At 47.5% G+C, this 21,367-nt stretch overlaps 2 protein-coding genes across 3 annotated transcripts in view; both read right to left on the reverse strand.

Moving 5' to 3' along the window:
• Positions 1-2,975: 2,975 nt before the first annotated feature.
• Positions 2,976-9,219, reverse strand: Reep2 (receptor accessory protein 2). Of its 2 annotated transcripts, none has more exons than XM_013020336.1 (8): positions 9,055-9,219; positions 7,266-7,338; positions 6,898-6,974; positions 4,447-4,567; positions 4,149-4,262; positions 3,674-3,821; positions 3,446-3,576; positions 2,976-3,360 (listed from the first exon to the last, which is right to left on the reverse strand). In XM_013020336.1, exons 1-8 carry the CDS (start codon positions 9,084-9,086, stop codon positions 3,292-3,294), a joined length of 765 nt encoding a protein of 254 aa, XP_012875790.1. In that variant the 5' UTR covers positions 9,087-9,219; the 3' UTR covers positions 2,976-3,291. The 2 variants fall into 2 exon arrangements, with proteins under 2 accessions (XP_012875790.1, XP_012875791.1); XM_013020337.1 differs by having other exon boundaries at positions 3,674-3,815; positions 9,055-9,086.
• Positions 9,220-11,102: 1,883 nt separating this feature from the next.
• The window catches only part of Kdm3b (lysine (K)-specific demethylase 3B), an 80,844-nt gene continuing 70,579 nt past the window's right edge, over positions 11,103-21,367 (reverse strand). The window contains exons 19-22 of the mRNA XM_013020310.1: positions 17,815-17,954; positions 15,447-15,623; positions 13,468-13,602; positions 11,103-12,493 (exon numbers count right to left, since the gene is read on the reverse strand). Coding sequence (XP_012875764.1) covers positions 12,413-12,493; positions 13,468-13,602; positions 15,447-15,623; positions 17,815-17,954 — 533 coding nt within the window. The 3' untranslated portion in view covers positions 11,103-12,412. The remainder of the gene's footprint in view (positions 12,494-13,467; positions 13,603-15,446; positions 15,624-17,814; positions 17,955-21,367) is intronic.

Raw genomic sequence — 21,367 nt, forward strand, 5'->3', positions numbered from 1 at the left:
ACTTTTTTCTTTTTGCTTATGTGGTGCTGAGGAATCGAACCCAGGGCCTCATGCATGCAAGGCAAGCGCTCTACCACTGAGCCACCTTCCCAGCCCCTGATTGAAACATTTTTATCCCTGAGGATCTTCTAGAATTCTTTGACTCCTCTATCTTCCTCTCCTTTCCTTAAAGAAAGGAGATACATTTCTCAGTGACAGTGATGAAATGGTAGCCTTCAGAGTGCTGGTTGACTAAAGGATTCCAAAGCAGACAAAGGAGGTTTCTCACATCCTGGCTACATTATGACTTCAAGAGGTTCTTTGAGCCGGGTATCCGTGGCTCATGCCTGTAATCCTAGCTACTCAGGAGGCTGAGGATCGAGGTTCAAAGCCAGCCTGGGCAGGAAAGTCCATGAGACTCTTATCGTCAATAAACCACCAGAAAACGGGAAGTGGAGCTGTGGCTCAAGTGGTAGAATGCTAGCTTTGAGCTGAAGAGCTGAGGGACAGCGCCCAGGCCCAGAGATCAAGCCCCATGACCGACAAAAACAAAAAACAAAAAAAGAGGTTCTTGGCAGGCCGACATTCCATATGATGTGATGCTAGAGAAAGAAGAAAGCCTTGCATAGGGACAGTTTACCAGACTTAGCATCTATTCCTTTTTTGTTTTTTGTGAGACCAGGATTTGAACTTGGTACCTGGCACTTTGCCCATAGTCTGTCATTCTACCAATTGAGCCACAGCTCCAACCCCTAACCTTAGTATCTAAAGTATGTATGTGAATAGTCACATAATAGTCACATACATACCTAACCCATGTTCTGTTCCTCAAAGTGGTGATGCTTTACTCTTCTCCTTCTCCCTTTCTACTCTTCCTTTGTTAATCTCTTTGGTTGCTTTCTCTGCCACACTTTTTCCTTTTGTGGGTTCTAGTGCTCCATTCCAGGGACTTATCGCTGGCCATGGGTATTTCCTATGCCTTGCAGCCTCCCTCCCCATCCTGTCCTTCAACCCAGAGCAGCAGTTCAAGGTTCTGAGCTCCCCCTAGGCCTAGCCCCTAGTTACCTGTCCCAGAAATCTATTGGGCTGGTTCTTCCACTGATCCTTAAGTCTCTTCTTTACTCAACATTTTTTTTTGTTGTTGTTGCCAGTCCTGGGGCTTGAACTTGGCCAGGGTACTGTCCCTGAGCCTCTCTGTACTCAAGGCTAGTGCTCTACTACTTGAGCCACTGTACCACTTCCAGTTTTCTGAGTGGTTTATTGGAGGTAGTTTCATGGACTTTCCTGCCCAGGCGGGCTTTGAACTGCAGTCCTCAAATCTCAGCCTCCTGAGTAGCTAGGATTACAGGTGTGAGCCACTGGCACTAGGCTTAAATTTATTTTTGTTATTATAGGTGATATATAAAGGTGATATACAAGAGGGGTTTCAGGTACATAAGTCAGGTAATGAGTACATTTCTTTCTGAACTGTGTCATCCTTTTTTTTTTGTCAGTCGTGGGGCTTGAACTCTGGGCCAGGGTGTTGTCCCTCAGCTCTTCAGCTCAAGGCGAGTGCTCTACCACTTGAGCTATAGCGCCACTTCCTGAACTATGTCATCCTCTATTCCAGTTTTTCCCTCCCATCCGCACCCACAAGTTGTATAGTTCACTTTTTTTTTTTTTTGCCAGTTGTGGGGCTTGAACTCAGGGCCTGGGCACTGTCCCTCAGCTCTTCAGCTCAAGGCTAGTGCTCTACCACTTAAGCCACAGCACCACTTCCAATGTCCCTGAGCTTCTTATGCTCAGTACTAGCACACTCTACCTTGCGCCACTTTCAGCTTTTTCTGTGTATATGGTACTGAGAAATTGAACCCAGGGCTTCATGCATGCTAGGCAAGCACTCTACCACTGAGCCACCTTCCCAGCCCAATCACTAGATCTTATATATGGCGCTTTCTGTGGGACAGGTTTCTTTTTCTTTCTTTCTTTTTTTTTGTGGGACAGGTTTCTAAGCAGCAAGATAGTCTTTGGGGGTTGAGTCCTCTCTTCATTTTATCTTGGTCTTCCAAACCATTTTCCTAGGTGGAACCAACCTAAGGCACCTTTTCCGTGGTCACAGCTGCTTTGGCTCAGTCCAGTCTTTTCCTCTCCTCCCCTCAGCTAGGCCTGCTTCTTACTTGGTTTCTTTTCTATCTGTCAACTTGTGAGGCAAGAAAAACTCAGAGGCCACAACAAATGAGGTGCCAGAGTTTATTGGCTCATCCAGTGCTGAAGGTCCAACAGACACCAAGGAATTGGAAATTCCTTGGTTCATGTATTTCTCTTTCTTCTTCACAGATTCCTCTTGGCCCTGCCTGAAGCTGTGACAGAAGTGGGAAAGGGTATGACTCTGACAGGGGTTTGGTTGGCACAGCTAGGGGACACTGAGGCAAGGAAGGAGGGACCCCTAAGGGGACAAGAAAGGAGATTGCTCCACAGGACCTCCTGGGAGTGGAGCAATCCAGCCCAGGGGCAGGGCAGAAATGGATGAGGTGAAAGGATCAAGAACAGAGGGGGAGGTGAGAGGTCCCATTCTGCCATGGACTGGGGTCCTTAGAGGCTCAGAGACTAGCAGGGAAGGTCTAGAGGGGGAAGGCCAGAGCTGAGCGTGGGAAGAGGGGTGACCAATGGAAGGAGAGGCTTTTACCCAAACATCCCCCAGCCCTAAGCCCAGTAAGGTAAACACACTTTTTCATAAACCTTGGGGCCCCATCTCTTTTGGTGGGAATAGGTAGCCCTCAGTGCTACCAGTTGCAGCTCTGGCAGGGCCATTCTGGTAACTGAATCCCCATGTCCTCCAATCAAAGCTGAGCCTGGAGGCCCCAGCCAAGTAGCCCATGTTTGCCTTCCTCTCACCAGGTGCCTTCAGACCTTCCTTGCTTTGTTAGAGCTGTGACTGTCCGCCCCCCCCCCCCGACCCCCGTCCTCCATCCCATCCCAGGGAGAGGGGGGCCTCAGAGAAGGGGATAGAGGTTGGTCTTCTTCAGCAAGGTCTTCAGCAAGGCACTGGGTAGGTAGGGCCAGAGAGAAGATGAGCCCCTCTTTGGGGGCTCAGTCATCAGCCCCTGGGCCAGCCTCTACCAACCTCACCCCCCACAGCTGAGCCTCCTTGAGAGGGGTGGCCACTGGGGAAGGGTCCTGGAAACAGTTGTCTGTGTGTGTGTGTGTGTGTGTGTGTGTGCGTGTGCGTGTGTGTGTGTGTGTATGGGAAGGCCCAGGGCCTGAGACACCTGGGCTAGTGGCACAGTGTGGAGCAGGAGCTGGGGCTGCAGCCCTTCCGAGGATAGGAGGGCCTCAGGCTGAGTCTCCCCCGCCAGAGCTCTTCTTCTTAGGTCGGGCCTTCAGTGTCTTGGAAGCCAGTGGCTGTGGAGGGAGGAAGGGGGACAGGGCTCACCTAACTGCCTCCACCTCCCCCTCATTTCCCAAAACTCTGGCCCATACTTCTCACCTCAGCTTTGGGCACCTTTTTAATGGATTTGGTCCTCTTGGGGGCCTTATCTCCCATGTCATCTTCTGAGGTTTCTGTCCGGGGATCTGCCTGGTTTGGGCTAGACCTTAAACTCAAGGTAGAGTCATCTCCTGGGTGAAGGGAAGAAAAGAGAATAGGAGTCCAGGGATCTCTCCCACCTGGCCTTCAACCCTGTGCCTCCCCTACAGCCCTGAGTCCTATCTGTACCTAAGTCCTCAATGGTCTCCAGGAGGCCACCAGGGTTAGGTCGGAGGCGGCCGTCAGGGCCCTGCAGGGGCAACGCATCCTCGTCCCGGATGAGGGTCAGGTCCTGCATGCTGAAGCTCCGCAGTTTCTCTGACAGCACCCCCTGGCCCTAGGGTCACCACCACGCACCAAGAGAGTCAGGGGAAGGGGCGGGGTGGAGAGAGAGGTCACCATGGTGCTGGCAACAGCCCCTGGGTTCAGTGCTTTCTCCACACTGTCCTCACCCAGGCCTGCACAATGCCAAGAGGCTGGGGCCATACTTTCTCTTGGACAGACGAGCAAACTGCCTGGATAGAGGCAGAGCTGGAGTCTGAGCTGCACACAAGCCTGAAGCTTCCACAGCTCCGATAACAGGTTGGATGCCAAGGGGCCTGGACCAGGGGTACGAGACGACCAAGGAGGAGGCTGTAGGAGTCTGGGTCTGTCCCCATCTCACCTTGGCAGCAGCTGTGACTGCAGCATTGGCAGCCAGATTCAAGCCCCTTTTGCCCACCCTCATCATGGTCTCATAGCTCTTGTCTCGGGCCTGAGTGATGTACTCGTCGATCTCCTGAGAGGATGGAGGGGAAGGAGGAAGAAGTGAGGGATAGAAGTTGCACTGAGGCCCACTTCTACTTTTGTTCACACCTGCGCCAAGGCTCTGGGCACTGACAGTGAGCCAGGAGCAAATGTGGTGCAGGTGTGAGGCTCCCTCAGCCGGGGAAAGCCGGGAGGTGAGCTGGGCGGGGGCAAACCTTCTCCTTGTTGGACAGGGTTGGGTGCACGAACTTGCGGTAGAGCACACTGGAGCCCTTGGTGTAAGGGGACAGCAGCCATATCACAAAAGCAATCTTGAGCTCAAAGTAGAAGGGGAACCTGTTGGGGGACAGAGGCAAGCAAAGAGAACAGGGCAGGGAATCAGAGGGGTGCTGGACTCAATAGCACTGACCCCCTGCTTCACCATGGACAGCTCCCTAAATCTTAGGTTCATGGAGTCCCCAGTGAGACCTGGAGGCTCAGATGAGACTCCCAAGTGGGAAGGTAAGTAGCCCTGGAAAGAATCTAATGGATCAGTAGCTCTCCTCATCCTTTCTCTTTAATTTCTAGCCTTCTCTTTCCTGCTAAATACCTCCCCCCTACCCCCATTCCTTTGTCTGAAGTCAAGACCAAGACAAGACTGCTCCTCACACTCTTGCTGTCTTCTCTCTATGAAGAGGACTGGAATGGGCTGTGGATCCCAATTCTTGCTCCCATAATATGCTCCTTGGCTTTTTTTTTTTTTTTTAACTTTTGGGCTGGGAATGTGGCTTAGTGGTAGAGTGCTTGCCTAGAATGCATGAAGTCCTGGGTTCAATTCCTCAGTACCACATAAATAGAAAAAGCCAGATATGGTGCTGTGGCTCAAGTGGCAGAATGCTAGCCTTGAGCAAAAAAGGCTCAGGGACAGTGCCTAGGCCCTGAGTTCAAGCCTCAGGAAATAACTTTTTCTTCCCACTCCCACCTGTAATCCAAGCTACTCAGGAGGTTGAGATGACGTCATTTCAAAGGCAACTTAAGCAGGAAAGTCCTTGGAACTCTTCCCCTCTCACTCCCACCCCAGTCCTGAGGCCTGAACTCAGGGCCTGGGTGCTGTCCCTGAGACTCTTTGTGCTCAAGGCTAGTACTCTACCACTTGAGCCACAGAACCACTCCAGCATTTTTTAGTAGCTTATTCGAGTCTCATGGGGACTTTTCTGCTTGGGCTGGCTTTGAAGTTTGATCCTCAGCTCTCAGCTCCTGAATAGTAGTTAGGATTACAGGCGTGAGCCACTGGTGCCCCCGGCTGTCCTTGAAATTCTTATCTCCAATTAATCACCAAAAAGAAGTGGAACTGTGGCAACAAAGCTTAGGGACAGGGTCCAGGCTCTGAATTCAAGCTCCAGGACAGATATACACAAAACTTTTTTTTTTTTGACATGGAGTCTTGTTATCCAGGCTAGGCTTGGACTCCACAGCTTAAAAAGGTCCCTCTGGGGGCTGGGAAGGTGGCTCAGTGCTAGAGCGCTTGTCTTGCATGCATTAGGCCCTGGGTTCGATGCTTCAGCACCACATAAGCAGAAAAAAAAAAGCTGGAAGTGGCACTGTGGCTCAAGTGGTAGAGTGTTAGCCTTGAGCTGAAGAGCTGAGGGACAGTGCCCAGGCCCAGAGTTCAGGCCCCATGACCAGACTCCCCCAAAAAACCAAAAACAAAAAGATCCCCCTGCTGTCTCCTGAGTAGCTTGAACTGTAAGATATGATGCACATGTGCCCCTTATTTTTAAGGGGCAATCTCCATAGCTGCTGCTGCTGCTTAGGCCACAGACTCCTTTATGTCTCCTATGTCTTCACAAAGTCTTCATCATAGTCCAATGTCATGGAGACTTACTACCCTCAGTCTCTTTCTTGATCACATTATTGTTCTCAAATACAAGGTCTCTATAAACAATGATCTTTTGTCTTATACTCATCAGTAAACTCTCTCCTTTTGACTTTCAGTGTATTGTGTTGTACATTTTCTCTTCCAAGAGGCATTTGGTCATTCAGTAAATATTTCTGAGCTCCCGTAATGACTGTGTAAATGATTCAAACATATTCCCTATCCTTAATGAGAATGGTCCAGCAGTGCCTTGGAAATGCCTTGGAAATGCAAGCATTCATTGTCTATACGACTGAATCACATGCCTGTTTCACAAGTAAGAAAATTAAGATCTAGAGAATGGTGATCTGCATACAGATCAAAGAATAAAGAAAAAGCTGGGCATTGGTGGCTGTCTATAATCCTAGCTACTCAGGAGGCTGAGATCTGAGAATCGCCGTTCAAAGCCAGCTCAGGCAGGAAAGTCTGTGGGACTCTTATCTCCAATTAATCACCAGAAAATGGGAAGTGATGTTGTGGCTCAAGTGGAGCGCTTGCCTTGAACTGAAGAGCTCAGGGATAGCGCCCAGGCCCAGAGTTCAAGCCCCACAACTGACCAAAAAAAAGAAGAAGCAGGCTCCCTGAATTTCATGGGAGTACTCTGACTGCCACTAAAAAGAAATGTGGAGATTATATCTTCTCATTCTGCTGATCAAGTCAGGTATGGAGAGGAAAATCAAGTACCCACCCTAGTGTTCAACTTCCCATCTGTCTGGTTAGAGAAAGGGAGAGACCTGGGGCCTTAGGTGCAGTAGGGCATGCTGGATCTCACCAGGACAGTATGATATCTGTAAGTGTCTCAGCTGTGGTGAAGAACGCAAAGACGATCCAGTACATCATCCATTTCACCTGGGGAACAAAGGACGGCATTTACTAGGGCTGGGCCAATGGGCCACAACTCCCAAGACCCCCAATCTGCTAGCTCCTTATTTCACAGGGCTGGGGGTAGGAAAACCCAAGACCCCATCTCTGTCTGTTGACCACCTTGGAGGTGCTGGGGGGGAGGGAGAAGGAAATACCCTAGAATCTCCTTTGCTTACTGGTTTACAATGTAGCACAAAATCACCCCCATCTGTATTGTAACCACCATCCACTATCTGTGCCATTTGGTTGGGTAGGGGGTACAGGCCATTCACTCACATATTCCTTCACATTTTTGGTCTTCACGGCCTTGTAGGATGAGTAGGCTGGGTACAGGGTGCCAAAGATGAGCCTAGGAAGGCAAGCATGGTTAACCTGGCCCCTCTCACGTCCAGCTCTGTACCAGTCACCGGATAGTGAGAGGAAAAGGGATAGAATTCCAGAGAGCCACATCAGCTGGATTGATGAACTGTGGTTAGGGGTTCAGGCCAAAGCAGTGAAGACTCAGGAAGGAGATATCCTTGTATGGAGGCTGTGGTCAGCGAGGGGGATGCCACTCTCCCTCTATTGTCCACGTTAGTCCTTCACACACACACACACACACACACACACACACACACACATGTCAGAAGGTCCAATGTGGTTCCCTGAGCCATGATCCCTGGTTATAGAGAACCATGTCATGGGGAACAAGGGTCTGGTCCTTCTTGGCCTCATACCCATTCAACCCATGTATTCTTATTCTCCACTTCCTTGTCTCAGAGCCAGGCTGGGTAAGGCCAGCCCTGCAAGGGAACCTGACACCACCTAAGAGGGCACTCAACCTGGCAATCAAGAGCACTACTGTGGCCCTGGGGACTTGGGGACCAGAGGGCACAGGGGCAGGAGGCCCTGTGACGGGCAAATTTATTCTTCCATGTCAACACTCCCAGGACCAGGCTCAGAGGAGGGTCCTGGGCTCAAAGCCCTGGCTGGGGATTCCATTACAGACCACAGATAGGCCATGGGTGAGGAAAGGAGAGATGCCCCTGAAGGAGTGTGTCTATTCCAGACAGAAGCAGCTGACTTGAAGGCCACAGGGAGGTACTGAATGAGGCCCCTAGTTTCTCTATGTGGTAGGGAAGGGAAAAAGACTCCTATAGGACTAAAGGAAACCAGGACACAAGCCCTTACTGCAATGAGTGGAAGAAGACAGCAGGGAGGAGCTGTTGGGATGGGAGTCCCAGGAGGTGGAGGTTTAAGGGGCTGAGTCCTAAGCTAGACCAGTGATTGGTCCTAAAACTCAGTAGGTACCCACCAGGCTCAGGCCCTTCCCAACAGTGCTGCGTGGTGGAGGCAGGACACTTTCAAACTGGCCTGTGTAGAGGGAGTGAGTTGCGGGGCAGACCCCTCGAGGACACAGTCTAAGGTTGTGAGTGCACTCCTGGAGCCTGGGGAGGGGCCGGGGATACAGCTCCACACTTCGCTGCTCACGATTGAAGGCGGCCAAGCATACTCTCATCTCAGGCTGAGCACAGACACCGTTCCTAGTTGCCGCTCACACTTTGTCCTCCCGCCATCTCTGCTTCCCAAGGCCCGGATTGCCTACCTGGGGGTGGGGTGGGGGTGGGGGTCTCAGGGCGGGTGTCCTCAGCTTCGGTCTCCTGACAGTTGGTGGACACAGGAGGAGGGCTGGAGCCTCGGTGGAGGCCCGCGGAATGGGCCGCGGCTCTGAACTAGGGAATGATGACGACCAGGCCCTATCTGGCTCCTGACTCTTCGAATCCCTTTCCCCCAGGGAGAGGAGGGGGGCTGCTCGGCTGGGCGGCTTCCCCCGCATCCCCGGTCGGCCATGTGGGGGAGGAGGCGCGCTCACCTGCCCACTCCCCGGCGAGGGGCGGTGGCGGAGGGGAGGGGAGCGGGGCAGTTGAGAATAACCGGCGCTATTAGAAATACTGCGGGAACCTGGGCCTGACATGCTCCCCCGACACGGTCTCTGGGCGTGGAGGTGATCGCAGGCTGCAGCCGCAGGGGCCCCCCGGCCTGACCCCCCGTCCCCCCCGCCCCGCCCGCCCGCCTCCGCACTCACACCACCAGGCGAGAGATGATCCAGGAGACCATGGCGGGGCCAGGCGCAGCGCCGGCGGGGACGGCCGCGCCAAGGATGCAGCTGCCCAAGGCCGAAGAGGCGCCGGCAGCAGGAGCTGCAGTAGCCGCAGCAGCCGCCGCGGGGGCAGCGGAGCGCCGAGCGGCCGCCGTTAAAGGGGAGGTCTCCGCAGTAGCGGCGGGCTGTGGGCGGTGGCGGTTCTTAAAGGGGAGGTCGCCACAGCGGCGCCCCCCCCCCCCTTCCCCCAGCACCTGCTGTGCTGGAGCATGCGTCTTCATCCTCCATGTCCCGCCTTCATCCTCCTTGTCTGGCCTTAATCTAATTGCTTGTTCGCCTTCCTTGGGTTTGCAAGCACTGGGCAGAGGACCTTGGTTCCACTGTGACATCAGCCCTAGCTTATCTCCTGACCACCTCAGGTTGAAATCTTAAATATCCCATGAGGATATATAACAGCTATAAGCCAAGAGCTTGTATTATTTCACTGAATACTAAAGACTTCACTATAAGGGAGAAATGATCATTTTGAAGAGAAGGAAATAGGAATTTAAGGAGGGTCAACAATTTGCCGAGGGTCACAAAACCTAAGTCATGATGCTAAGATATGAACCTAGGAACATGCCATAACTAGCAGTCTCTTCTCCCATTTCACGCCCTGTAGACATCCACCTGAGCTCCATACGGCACCTGTCCATCCCTTCTCTTCTCTACAGTCATTAACTCCCAGCTGAAAGAATTCCCAGGTGAATCTGATCTACTTAAGGATGTAAGTTTTGCAGGGGAACAGGGCCGGGGCTGGGAGAGGGGTCCAAGACCCAGGTCAGTGTTAAATCCAAGGGCCCTAGTTCTACCCTCATTAGCAAGCACCAGTGGCAGTGAATGTCCTAATTCTGAAGACATTTATATCCAGAATGTAGGCTAGCTTGCCTCCTGACTCTGACCAAAGCAACCAAGTTCCAAAGCACCCCTTCCCCCACTGCTCTCCTTTTCCGTCCCATTTTGAAGCTTCCCTAAGTCTCTATCCTTTATGTTGAGGTGTAAACCATCTAGTGACCACAGCATCAACTTGTCCTATCCAGGCTGAAAGGACATGCTTAGAGTGCTGCACTTTCAAAGAGTTATAGTCCTATTCAAACTCAGCATCCTTGAACCACACAATGGCCTATTTCTAGTCTGATAATGGTATTTCCAGACTAAAGTATCTAACAGCAGGTTCCACAGAAAATGCCTTTGACAACCCCTCTTGCTATTCTTTGCAACTTCCTCTCCAAAAGGCTTCATTTAATTGAAATGCAGTCTGTTCTCAAGATACTTTAATTTTGCTTGATTTACAGAAATAATTGCAGTTGAGTCTTCTTCCACCATTTCCAAGTGCCACATATTTCATAAATGGGCAGCCAGGCCTCTTCCTTTAATTTTCATTTATTTTTGTATTGGTACTGGGGCTTGACCTTAGGGCCTCACTCTTGCTTAGCTTTTTCACACAAGGCTGGCATTCTACCATTTGAGCCACACTACCACTTCCAGCTTTTTACTGATTAACTGGAAAGTTTCAGGGATTTTTCTGTGTGGGCTGGCTTTGAACTGAAGTCTTTAGATCTCAGCCTCTTGAGTAGCTAGAATTAGAGGTGTGAGCCACCACACTCAGCAGCCAGCCTTCCTACATTTGGGAAGGAATTCTGATTGCTCAAAATCTTGCTCAGGCTTTACACTAGTGGCCTTGCCCTTCCTAGACTCTGCCGTATTAGCAAGGCAGGATTCTACTTCTCCTGTTCCACTCACAGAGCATAAACTGTGGGGATGTCCATCTTTCCACCCAGTAACTCACGTAGTTCTTTGTCTTAAACCCACAAACCACACCTGATACTTCACCCTGAAACTTTCTCCTAATTGCACAGTGTAGGAAACCAAAAGAAAGGATAGGGAACACAAAAATAAAGACCTGGATAGAAATCCCCCACCTCTAATTCAGACTTCAAACATGGCCTTGACTTTGGAAAGGTTGGAACAGGAAGAATTGAGTCCACTACAAATAGATTTGTTAGATTTTTAATAAGAACATGGAAATCCCAATCAGCCCTTCAACAAAATTAAAATACAGAAAGTGAAATTAAATTCTACAGTAAATGACTTTTATTTTTTAAAAAAGTAACTGTGAACATATAAACAAGCCTTCCTGTAGGGCACTACAGTACAGCTGGAAAGAGATACATTTTCCAATGTACCTATGGGCCAATGAGTTCCATCATTTTCAAATAAATTCTTAATAAAAACTTCACTGAGTTGGAAAGTTTTGTTGAAAATATTTCTGGACAAAACCCCAAAAAACAAAACAAAAAAAACCCTCATGTTGAAAATCAAACTTTCCGTCTCATTTTGAAACATACAACGAGTCCCAAGGGAAAGCTGGTAATTGGTGAAAATGGTTCCTGGAGAGACCAGTGTGTGCATACAGGGAACACACCACAGCTCAGACATGACGAAGTTCTTTCTCAGATGACTGTTCCCTCAATGTAAGACTGAGAGGGAAGAGTAGAAACTAAAAGAACCCTAAAAGCCAATTCTTCTAAATTCTGCTTTGGCTGATTTTGTGCTATAATGGGCAGCTGATTTCTAAAAATCTTATTTCTTCAAAGAATTTTATCGAAAGGAAGACTAAATGTAATGTGCCTTTCCTCATAATCCAGGAAAACAACTGTGGTATTTCAAAAATTCTAAAAATATCTACTTTCATGAAATAGTAACTATTTCACTACAAACCTATTTTTCACTAAATACACACATTTCCTCATCCTGGAGCCTCCTGGGAAAGCAGTGGGCTCTCCCCGGGTCCTGTAAGACTCCAGTGTTTATGGAGAGTGTGGGGGATGGCTGCACCCCAGTTCCTGGGATGGGCCATGTCAGAGGTCACGTGCAGAGACACTGTCAGGCTTCACCCATACTTGTACCAGTTATGTCTATCTTCAAACACATTCCCACTTAACTAGGCACAAGAGGAACAGGAAAGAGAAGTGCCACATTCCCAGTTTCCTTGATCTCAAATCAGGAGAATGTGCGGGAAAGCCCATCAATGTTCAAGGTAATCTGGATTGCCAAAGGCCGGGGGACAGGGAGGTGGCACCCTCAGTTTGAAGTCTGAAACTGTGTGTGTGTGAACAGTGCAACTTTCCTGTGACAACCTTCAGTGTTGAGGCAGCATAGAAAGAGTGGCTGGAGAGTTTGTAATACTGACCACACTGTGGCTCCGGGTGAAGGGCCTCTGCTCCTGCAGAGAACCTTGGCGTTCCCTGTAAGTGTTGTGAGTGAAAGTACTGCTTCAGTGGAGAGCTTGAATTCTCCATGCCTAAGACCTTGCCAGTTTGGATTCATGTGCCTTGAGGGTACCAACAGCATCTTTCACTGCATGGTAAATGATGTTCTTCACCTAGGGAGCAATCAGCACTGTTAGTTCGTGGCAACACCATGCTGTGTTCTACAAATATAAATGTATGTTCTGCCCTGACTCTTGACCTAGTGGATAACGAGGAAACCCTTCAAATGACTATCATGTATAGTTTATATTTAAGGAAGACTGAAATCATTGAAAGGGTATATAATCACCATAATTTATATGCTTACTATGGGTTGGGCACTGCTATTAAGTTATTTATGTGGATTTTCATTTAATCTTTGCTATAATCCTACAAGGTAGAATTTACATGAGAACAAAGGAAATAAAGTTTCCATACTAAGAACCTTACCAGGAACCAGTGGTTCACAACTGTAATCCTACCTACTCAGAAGGCTGAGATCTGAGGACTGTGATTCAAAGCCAGTCAGGCAAAAAAGTCCATGACACTTTGATCTCCAATTAACCAGCAAAAAACCAGAAGTGGAGGTATGGCTCAAGTGGTAGAATGCCAGCCTTGAGTAAAAAAGCACAGGGAGAAGTGGCGCTGTGGCTCAAGCAGTAGAGCGCCTGCCTTGAGCTGAAGAGCTGAGGGACAGCACTCAGACCCAGAGTTCAAGCCCCACCACTGACCAAAAAAAAAAGAACTAGTTAGATGTTTCCAATAGGAAGACTTCATGTTCCCAGACATGGTTTCTCTGAGTTATTTCTCCTCCAGTTAGAACTCTAAAGAATACCCTTGGAGAGAATGTACCAACATGAGGGCTGGGAAGATGGCTCAGTGGTAGAGCGCTTGCCTTGCATGCATGAGGCCCTGGGTTCGATTCCTCAGCACCACATAAGCAGAAAAAGCCAGAAGTGGCGCTGTGGCTCAAGTGGTAGAGTGCTAGCCTTGAGCTGAAGAGCACAGGGATAGCACCTAGGCCCAGAGTTCAGGCCTCACAACTGACAACAACAACAACAACAACAACAAAAAACCAAAAAACAACATGTTATAAAGGGTTATTTACCTGCAGTTTATCCTCATGATTGGTATGAGTATTGGAGAGATGCCTGAATTCCTGAGTCAGGCGAAAACAGTGCTTCACGTGTTCTGGAGATACAAAGTCTTCTGCTACTTTTATGCAACTATACAGATTATGAACCTGGGATCGAGGGGAATACAGAGGGAAAACATGAGTCATCAGATCATGGAAATATACATGATAGCTGGGTATAATGGCTCAAACCTGTAATCCTAGTTACTTAGGAGGCAGAGACTAGGAGATCTTGGTGACATGTCACCTGCATCCCACTGATGTGGGAAGCACAAAATGGCTAGTGTAGTAGTATACACTCACCATGTCAGTGAATAAGGGGAGCATAAGTAGGAAGATTACAGCCCATATCATTCCAGGCATAAAGTGATATCCTACTTGGAAAAGAACCAGCACTCCAGCAACTTACGCCTATAATTCTACTATTCAGGAGACTGAGATCTGAGGGTCATGATTCAAAGTCAGATTGGGCAGGAAAATCCTTGAGACTTCTATTGTCAATTTTAACCACTAAAAAGCCAGAAGTGGAGCTGTAGCTCAAGTGGTAGAGCACTAACCTTGAGCAAAAAAGCTCACAGGCCCTGAGTTCAAGCCACTGGCCACAGACAGAGACACAAAACCAAATGCAAAAAAAGGGCTGGATGTATAGGACAAGTGGTAGAACGCCTGCCTAGTAAACACAAGTGGTTCTTGCCTTTGAGTTCAATCCCTAATATTGCAATAAAAATAAAAATTAGCAGACAAACCAAATCCTATTATTATTATCATTACCATCATCATCATCATTATTTTTTTGTTGGTCATGGGGCTTGAACTCTGGGCGCTGTCCCTCAGCTCTTCAGCTCAAGGCTAGCACTCTACCATTTGAATCACAGCATCACTTCCAGTTTTCTGGTGGTTTATTGGAGATAAGAGTTTCATGTACTTTTCTGCCTGGGCTGGCTTTGAACCACGATCCTCAGAGCTCAGTCTCCTGAGTAGCTAGAGTTATAGGCGTGAGCCACCAACACCCGGCTATTATTATTAATATTTTTAATGTGTGTGTACATGTATGTGGTACTGGGCATTGAACTTAGGCCTCTTATTTGACTCTACCACTTGAGTCATATCCCCAGTCCTTTTGCTTTTAGTGTATTTTTGTGCTTCTGTCCAGACTAGAACTGGACTGATTCTTTTACTTTGCACTGGATCACAGGTATCTACCACCATGCCCAGGTTTGCTTGTTTGTTTGTTTGTTTTATCCCCTACATTGAACTCTTAGTTTCAAGCATCTTCTTTCCTCAGTCTCAAGGGTAGCTGTGACTGTAAGTGTGTACCACCAGTTCCAGCTCTCCATTTTATAATAACAAATACAAAAACACTACACGTATAAATTTAAAAATAAAAATGTCAGTATTATCACAAAAAGTGGTCTGGAAAATATATAACAAATGACTGACAGTAGGCTTTCTCCAGGGGAAAAAAATCCTAGATTGGGAAGGCAGAATTAGGGGATGGATATGGACTATGGTTCAGGTAGCTGATGGCATTGCTGAAAAAATTTTAAACAAGCATTTAAAATTATTAAGGAAGAGCCAGGTGTCGTGGCTCACGGCTGTAATCCTAGCTACTCAGAAGTCTGAGATCTGAAGATCATGGTTCAAAGCCAGCTGGGGCAATAAAGTCCGGGAGACTCTTATCTCTAATTAACCACCAGAAAACCGGAAGTGGTACTGTGGCTCAAGTGGTAGAGCACTCATCTTGAGCTGAAGAGCTGAGGGACAGCGCCCAGGCCCAGAGTTCAAGCCCCACGACCACCCCCCCAAAAAAAAAAAATTATAAGGAAGAAAACTAAAAGGCAAAGATGTGGTGTGGGAGCAACCAGTCTAATCCTGTAATTTATATCTCTTGCCAGATAAGAAAGAGAAACAGAAGTAAGGAAGCCTAAAGAATTGTCAAGCCAAATCCCTACCTGGTGTGGGGCTCCGGCAGGTATGAAGACAGCATCACCTAGGAACTGTACAATGGCCCAGCCTTGTACTCCATACTCATCATAGAGTCGCTTACGTAGGGTCTGATCCAGGTACCAACTTTGGTCATGAATTGGGTCATGATCAGGGGGATTCTCTTGGCCTTGCTCTTCTCCAACCTGAAGCCATGACCAAAATCCAAGAATGAAAAATTAACACAGAAGTCCTTCCTTATTCACAGTTTTAATTTCTGTAGTTTCAGATATCTATAGTCAATTGAAGTATGGTATTATTAAACAGAAAAGTCCAGAAATAATTTTTTTTTTTTTTTGGTTGGCCGTGGGGCTTGAACTCTGGGCCGGGGCGCTGTTCCTCAGCTCTTCAGTTCAAGGCGAGCGCTCTACCACTTGAGCTACAGCGCCGCTTCCAGTTTTCTGGTGGTTTATTGGAGATAGGAATCTCATGGTCTCTCCTGCCCAGGCTGGCTTTGAACCACGATCCTCAGATCTCAGCCTCCTGAGTAGCTAGGATTACAGGCGTGAGCATTAAGTAGCATGATGAACTCTCAGACTCCATCTTACCATGGATGTTAATCATCTCCTGCCTATGTTCCTTTTTTTTTTTTGTCAGTTGTGGGGCTTGAACTCGGGGCTTGGGCACTGTCCCTGCACTCTTCAGCTCAAGAAGAGTGCTCTTCCACTTGAGCCACAGCACCACTTCTGGTTTTTCGAGTGGCTTATTGGAGATAAGAGTCTCATGGACTTTCCTGCCCTGGCTGGCCTTGAACTGCTATCCTCAGATCTCAGCCTCCTGAGTGGCTAGGATTACAGGCGTGAGTCACTGGCGCCAGGCTTGCCTACCTTCCTGTTTATCATAATGTTAGTTACCTACTAGCTGTTTCAATTCAAACTGACTGCTGAAGTTTCACAGTGCTGTGTCCAATAACCTTTATTTAACTTAATAATGGCCCAAAGTACAAAAGTAATGATAACAACTCAAATATGACAAAGATAAAAAGTTTTTTTTCCCCCCTGGTAGTGGGGTGTGAACTCTGGGCGTGGGCACTGTCCCTCAGCTCTTCATCACAAGGCTAGTGCTCTTCCACTTGAGCCACAGCACTACTTCTGGCTTTTTCCTTATGTGGTACTGAGGAATCAAACCCAGGGCCTCATGAATGTAAGGCAAGCACTCTATCACTGAGCCACCTTCCCAGCCCCTAAAGTTTGTTCTTTAAATTAGAAGATACTGTGACAGGAGGAAGGAAAAGAGGGGAAAGAGAGCATTACTATAGATGAAACTTTCTCTCTCTTTCTCTCCTTCCTTTTCTCTTTTTTTTCCCTCTTTCTTTTTCTTTTTTTCTTGGGTCCGGTCATGGGGCCTGAACTCTGGGGCTGGGCTGTCCCTCAGCTTTTCAGCTCAAGGCTAGTGCTCTACCACTTGAGCCACAGCGCCACTTCCGGCATTTTTCTGTTTGCTTATGTGGTACTGAGGAATCGAACCCAGGGCCTCATGAATGCAAGGCAAGTGCTCTGCCACTGAGCCACCGTCCCAGACCCTCTCTCTCTTTCTATTTCTTTCCCTCCCTCCCTCCCTCCCTCCTTCCTTTCCTCCCTCCCCCTCACCCCACCTCCCTCCCTTCCTTTTCTTTCTGTCATGGGGCTTGAACTCTGGGCCTGACCGCTGTCCCTCAGCTCTTCAGCTCAAGGCCAGCGTTCTACCACTTTCAGTTTTCTGAGTGGTTTATTGGAGATGAGTCTCACGGACTTTCCTGCCCAGCTGGCTTTGAACTGGGATCCTCAGATACCAGGCATGAGCCACTGACACCTGGCTCTTTTTTCTTTCTTTCTTTCTTTGCTCAAGGCTAGTACTCTAACACTTGAGCCATAGTTCCACTTCCAGTTTTTTTTTTGTTAATTGCAGATAAGAACCTTATGGACTTTCCTGCTGGGGCTGGCTTTGAACCAAGATGCTTAGATCTTGGCCTCCTAAGTAGCTAGGAATATAGGCATGAGCCACTAGTGCCTGACCACTTCCAGCTTTTTATGGGCTAACTGGAGATAAGAGTCTCTCAGATTTGTCTGCCTGTATTGGCTTTGAATCTTGAGCCTCAGAACTCAGATTTCAGATCCTGAGTAGCTAGGATTACAGGCATGAGCCACTGGTGCCAGGCTGTGCTACTCTTGTTTTTGAGACAAGGTCTCCCAGTTCAGGCTATCCTTAAACTCAAGATCCTCTTGCCTCTCTCCTCAGTGCTAGTATAAGCACCAACAGATCTGTAAAAATCAGAGTCCACATGAGATAATCTGTATATATCTCAGCCTCCAGACCCTTAACCTACAAGCTAGGAACACAGCCCACCTAGACCCATACCTTTCGGAGAAGCTCCCGGATCTTCTCTGCATCCTTGGCTGCATAGATGTGCCACAAAGCACCTGGCTTCTCTTTTCCATCATGAATCCTTTGCTTTGTCACCTCATCAGCATCTCCCTCATCAATTGTCTTGAGTACCTCTGGAAAGGCACAAAATAACAATTTCAATGAAATTAGTCATTTCAGTACTTCTTTTTTTTTTTTGTCGCTCGTGGGGCCTGAACTCTGGGCCTGGATGCTGTCACTCAGCTCTTCAGCTCAAGGCTAGTGCTCTACCACCTGAGCCACAGCACCACTTCCAGCTTTTTCTGCTTATGTGGTACTGAGGAATGGAACCTAGGGGCCTCATGCATGGAAGGCAAGCACTCTACCACTGAGCCACCTTCTCAGCCCTCATTTCAGTACTTCTTTTTTTGGGTCCGGTCATGGGGCCTGAACTCTGGGCCTGGGCGCTGTCCCTCAGCTCTTCAGCTCAAAGCTAGCGCTCTACCACTGAGCCACAGTGCCACTTATGGCTTTTTTCTTTTTGGTTATATGGTGCTGAGGAATGGAACCCAGGGCCTCATGCATGCAAGGCAAGCGCTCTACCACTGAGCCACCTTCCCAGCCCCTCATTTCAGTACTTCTGAGAAAAGCATAATGTCTACTTCAAGTTTGGTTTCTATTTTTCTTCATTTCTTGATAGAGTATTATCACAAAGAATTAAAATTCAGGCTATAGGCATGGCTCAAATTATTTTTTTTTGTATTTTATTTATTTTTATTTTTTTTCCAGTTTAAAATTCTTTTTAATTGTGAAAATATTGTACAGAGGAGTTACAATTACATGGGCAAGATAATGAGTACATTTCTTTTTTTTTTTTAATTGTGAAAATACTGTACAGAAGGGGCATGGCTCAAATTATAAGAGTGTTTTCCTGACAGCCAGGGCCCTGAGTTCAAACTCCGGTATTGAAGAAACAAATGATCACAATTCATATTGGTCTAATCTCCCTCCAAACAGAATAATAGTAAACCTTCCTTAACTTTCCTTACTTAACAGGAACTCAAGGGCTGAGAAGGTGGCTCAGTGGTAGAGTGCTTGCCTTGCATGCATGAGGCCCTGGGTTCGATTCCTCAGCACCACACAAGCAGAAAGAAGGAAGTGGTGCTGTGGCTTAAGTGGTAGAGCACTAGCCTTGAGCTGAAGAGCTGAGGGACAGCGCCCAGGCCCAGAGTTCAGGCCCCACGACCAGACCCTGCCCCCCCCCCAAAAAAAAAAAAAAGAATGAGGAAATAAGGACTTAACAGGAACTCAGCCTTCTGGGATATATAGTTTTGTCCTTTTTTTGTTGTTGTTGTTTTGGATGGTGGAAGAGGAGGAATGGAAGCATAAAAGGCTTTCACTGTGTAGCACAGGTTGACCTAAAACTTCTGATCTCCTTTTGTACTGCCCCTTAGTGCCTGGATGACAAGTATGCATATCTGGCTTTAAGGCACTTTTGTGGGTCAAACTATATACCTGTTATATTTAACTTTCAGGTTATTTCAATATCACCATCTAATTTTTGTGTTGGTCCTCGGGCTTAAACTCAGGGCCTGGACGCTGTCCCTGAACTTTTGTGCTCAAGGCTAGTACTCTACCACTTTGAGCCACAGTTCCACTTGTGGCTTTTTGGTAATTAATTGGAGATGTCTCATGGATTTTCCTACCTGGGCTGGCTTTGAATTACAATCCTCATATTTCAGCCTCCTGAAAAGCTAGGATTACAGGTGTGAGCCACTGGTACCCAATTTGTAATTTTTTTTTATTAGCATACATTAGTTGTACAAGTGGAATTTCATTGGGACCTTTCTTTTCTTTTCTTTTTTTTTTTTTTTTGTTGTTGGTCATGGGGCTTGAACTAGGCCTAGGCACTGTCCCTCAGTTCTTCAGCTCAAGGTGAGTACTCTACCGCTTGAGCCACAGCACCACTTCCAGTTTTCTAGTGGTTTATTAGAGATAAGAGTCTCATGGACTTTCCTACCCTGGCTGGTTTTGAACTGTGATCCTCAGATTTTAGCCTCTTGAGTAGCTAGGATTACAGGCATAAGCCACCAGCACCTGGCTTCATTGTGACCTCTCTATACATGTATACAATGTACCTCATAAGCCTCCCTTCATCAACCTGTTTCATCCTGCTTTCCTCCTCCTTAGAACATTTTCAACTGGTTTCATTGTTTCCTTTTCATAATTCATATTCGCCCTCATTCACTCTCTAGTAAACTCAGGGCCTTGAGCTCTGTTGGATTTTTTGTTCCTGGCTGGTATTCTACCACTGAGCCATACGTTCACTTTCAGCATTTTTGCTGGTTAACTGAAAATAAGAGTCTTTTAGATTTGTCTGTCTGGTGACTCTTGATTCTCAGATCTCAGCCTTCTGAGTGCCTAGGATTACAGGTATGAGTCATCAGTACCCAGCTAACCATGGTATTGTATGTATGTGTGTGTGTGCCCTGTGGCTTGAACTCAGAGCCTAGGCATTGTCCCTGGTCCTGACAGGGACCATGCAAATAACTGTGTAATTTTGCATGTAACTTGCAGATTATTAAGAAATAAGATTTGCAAGTAAATGGAGTCTATGTATATTCTCAAGACGTCTTGCATTGTGTGGATTTGTCAAAATCTCAGAGCTTTTCTGGCAATTTTGGAAAGTTGACTTTTAATGAAGGTCTATTATAATTCCCTAAAATATAATGGAAAGGTTTATAAGTACATAGCATCAAAAACAAAGGTTAGCTGGATACCAATGGCTTATATCTAATAATCCTAGCTATGCAAGAGGCTGAGAACTGAGGATCAATGTCCAAAGCCAGCCTGAGCAAATAAATCTAAAATACTCTTAAACCAGCTAAAACCCAGAAGTGGAGGTTTGGCTCAAGTGGTTAAGAGTACCAGCCTTCAGCAGGGTACCAGTGGCTCATGCCTATAATTCTAGCTACTCAGGAGGCTAAGATCTGAGGATCATGGTTCAAAGCCAGCCAGGCAGGAAACTTCGTGAGACTACTATCTCCAATTAAGCACCAGAAAACAAGAAATGAAGCTGTGGCTCAAATGAGAGCTAAAGAGGTGAGGGACAGTGCCCAGGCAGAGTTCAAGCCTCATAACTGACCAAAACAAAAACAAACAAACAGAAAATCAGCTCAAGGTGAGCGCTCTACCACCTGAGCCACAGCGCCATTTCCTGTTTTCTGGTGGTTTCATGGACTTTCCTGCCCCACTAGCTTTGAACCACAATCCTCAGATCTAAACCTCCTGAGTAGCTGGGATTACAGGCGTGAGCCAGTCCTGGGTTGAACTCTGGGCCTGGACACTGTCCCTGAGCCTCTTTTGCTCAAGGCTAGCACTCTACCACTTGAGCCACAGTGCCACTTCCAGCCTTTTCTGTTTATGTGGTACTGAGGAATTGAACCCAGGGCTTCATTCATGCACTCTACCACTAAGCCACATTCCCAGCAAGAGTATCAGCCTTAAGTGAAAATAGCTAAACTAGGGATACAGGTGGACCCATTGCAACAATGAGATGTACAAGTCG

This window comes from Dipodomys ordii, unplaced genomic scaffold, assembly GCF_000151885.1.
Source record: "Dipodomys ordii isolate 6190 unplaced genomic scaffold, Dord_2.0 Scaffold50, whole genome shotgun sequence".
In the NCBI taxonomy this organism is placed as follows: Eukaryota; Metazoa; Chordata; class Mammalia; order Rodentia; family Heteromyidae; genus Dipodomys; species Dipodomys ordii.

Excerpts from the sequence above, each read along its gene's own strand:
- Reep2 (XM_013020336.1), bottom strand. The coding sequence starts at position 9,086 with ATGGTCTCCTGGATCATCTCTCGCCTGGTGGT. Across the intron at positions 7,339-9,054 it reads ATCATCTCTCGCCTGGTGGT|GCTCATCTTTGGCACCCTGT; the intron begins GTGAGTGCGGAG and ends TTGCCTTCCTAG. Across the intron at positions 4,568-6,897 it reads ACAGATATCATACTGTCCTG|GTTCCCCTTCTACTTTGAGC; the intron begins GTGAGATCCAGC and ends GTCCCCCAACAG.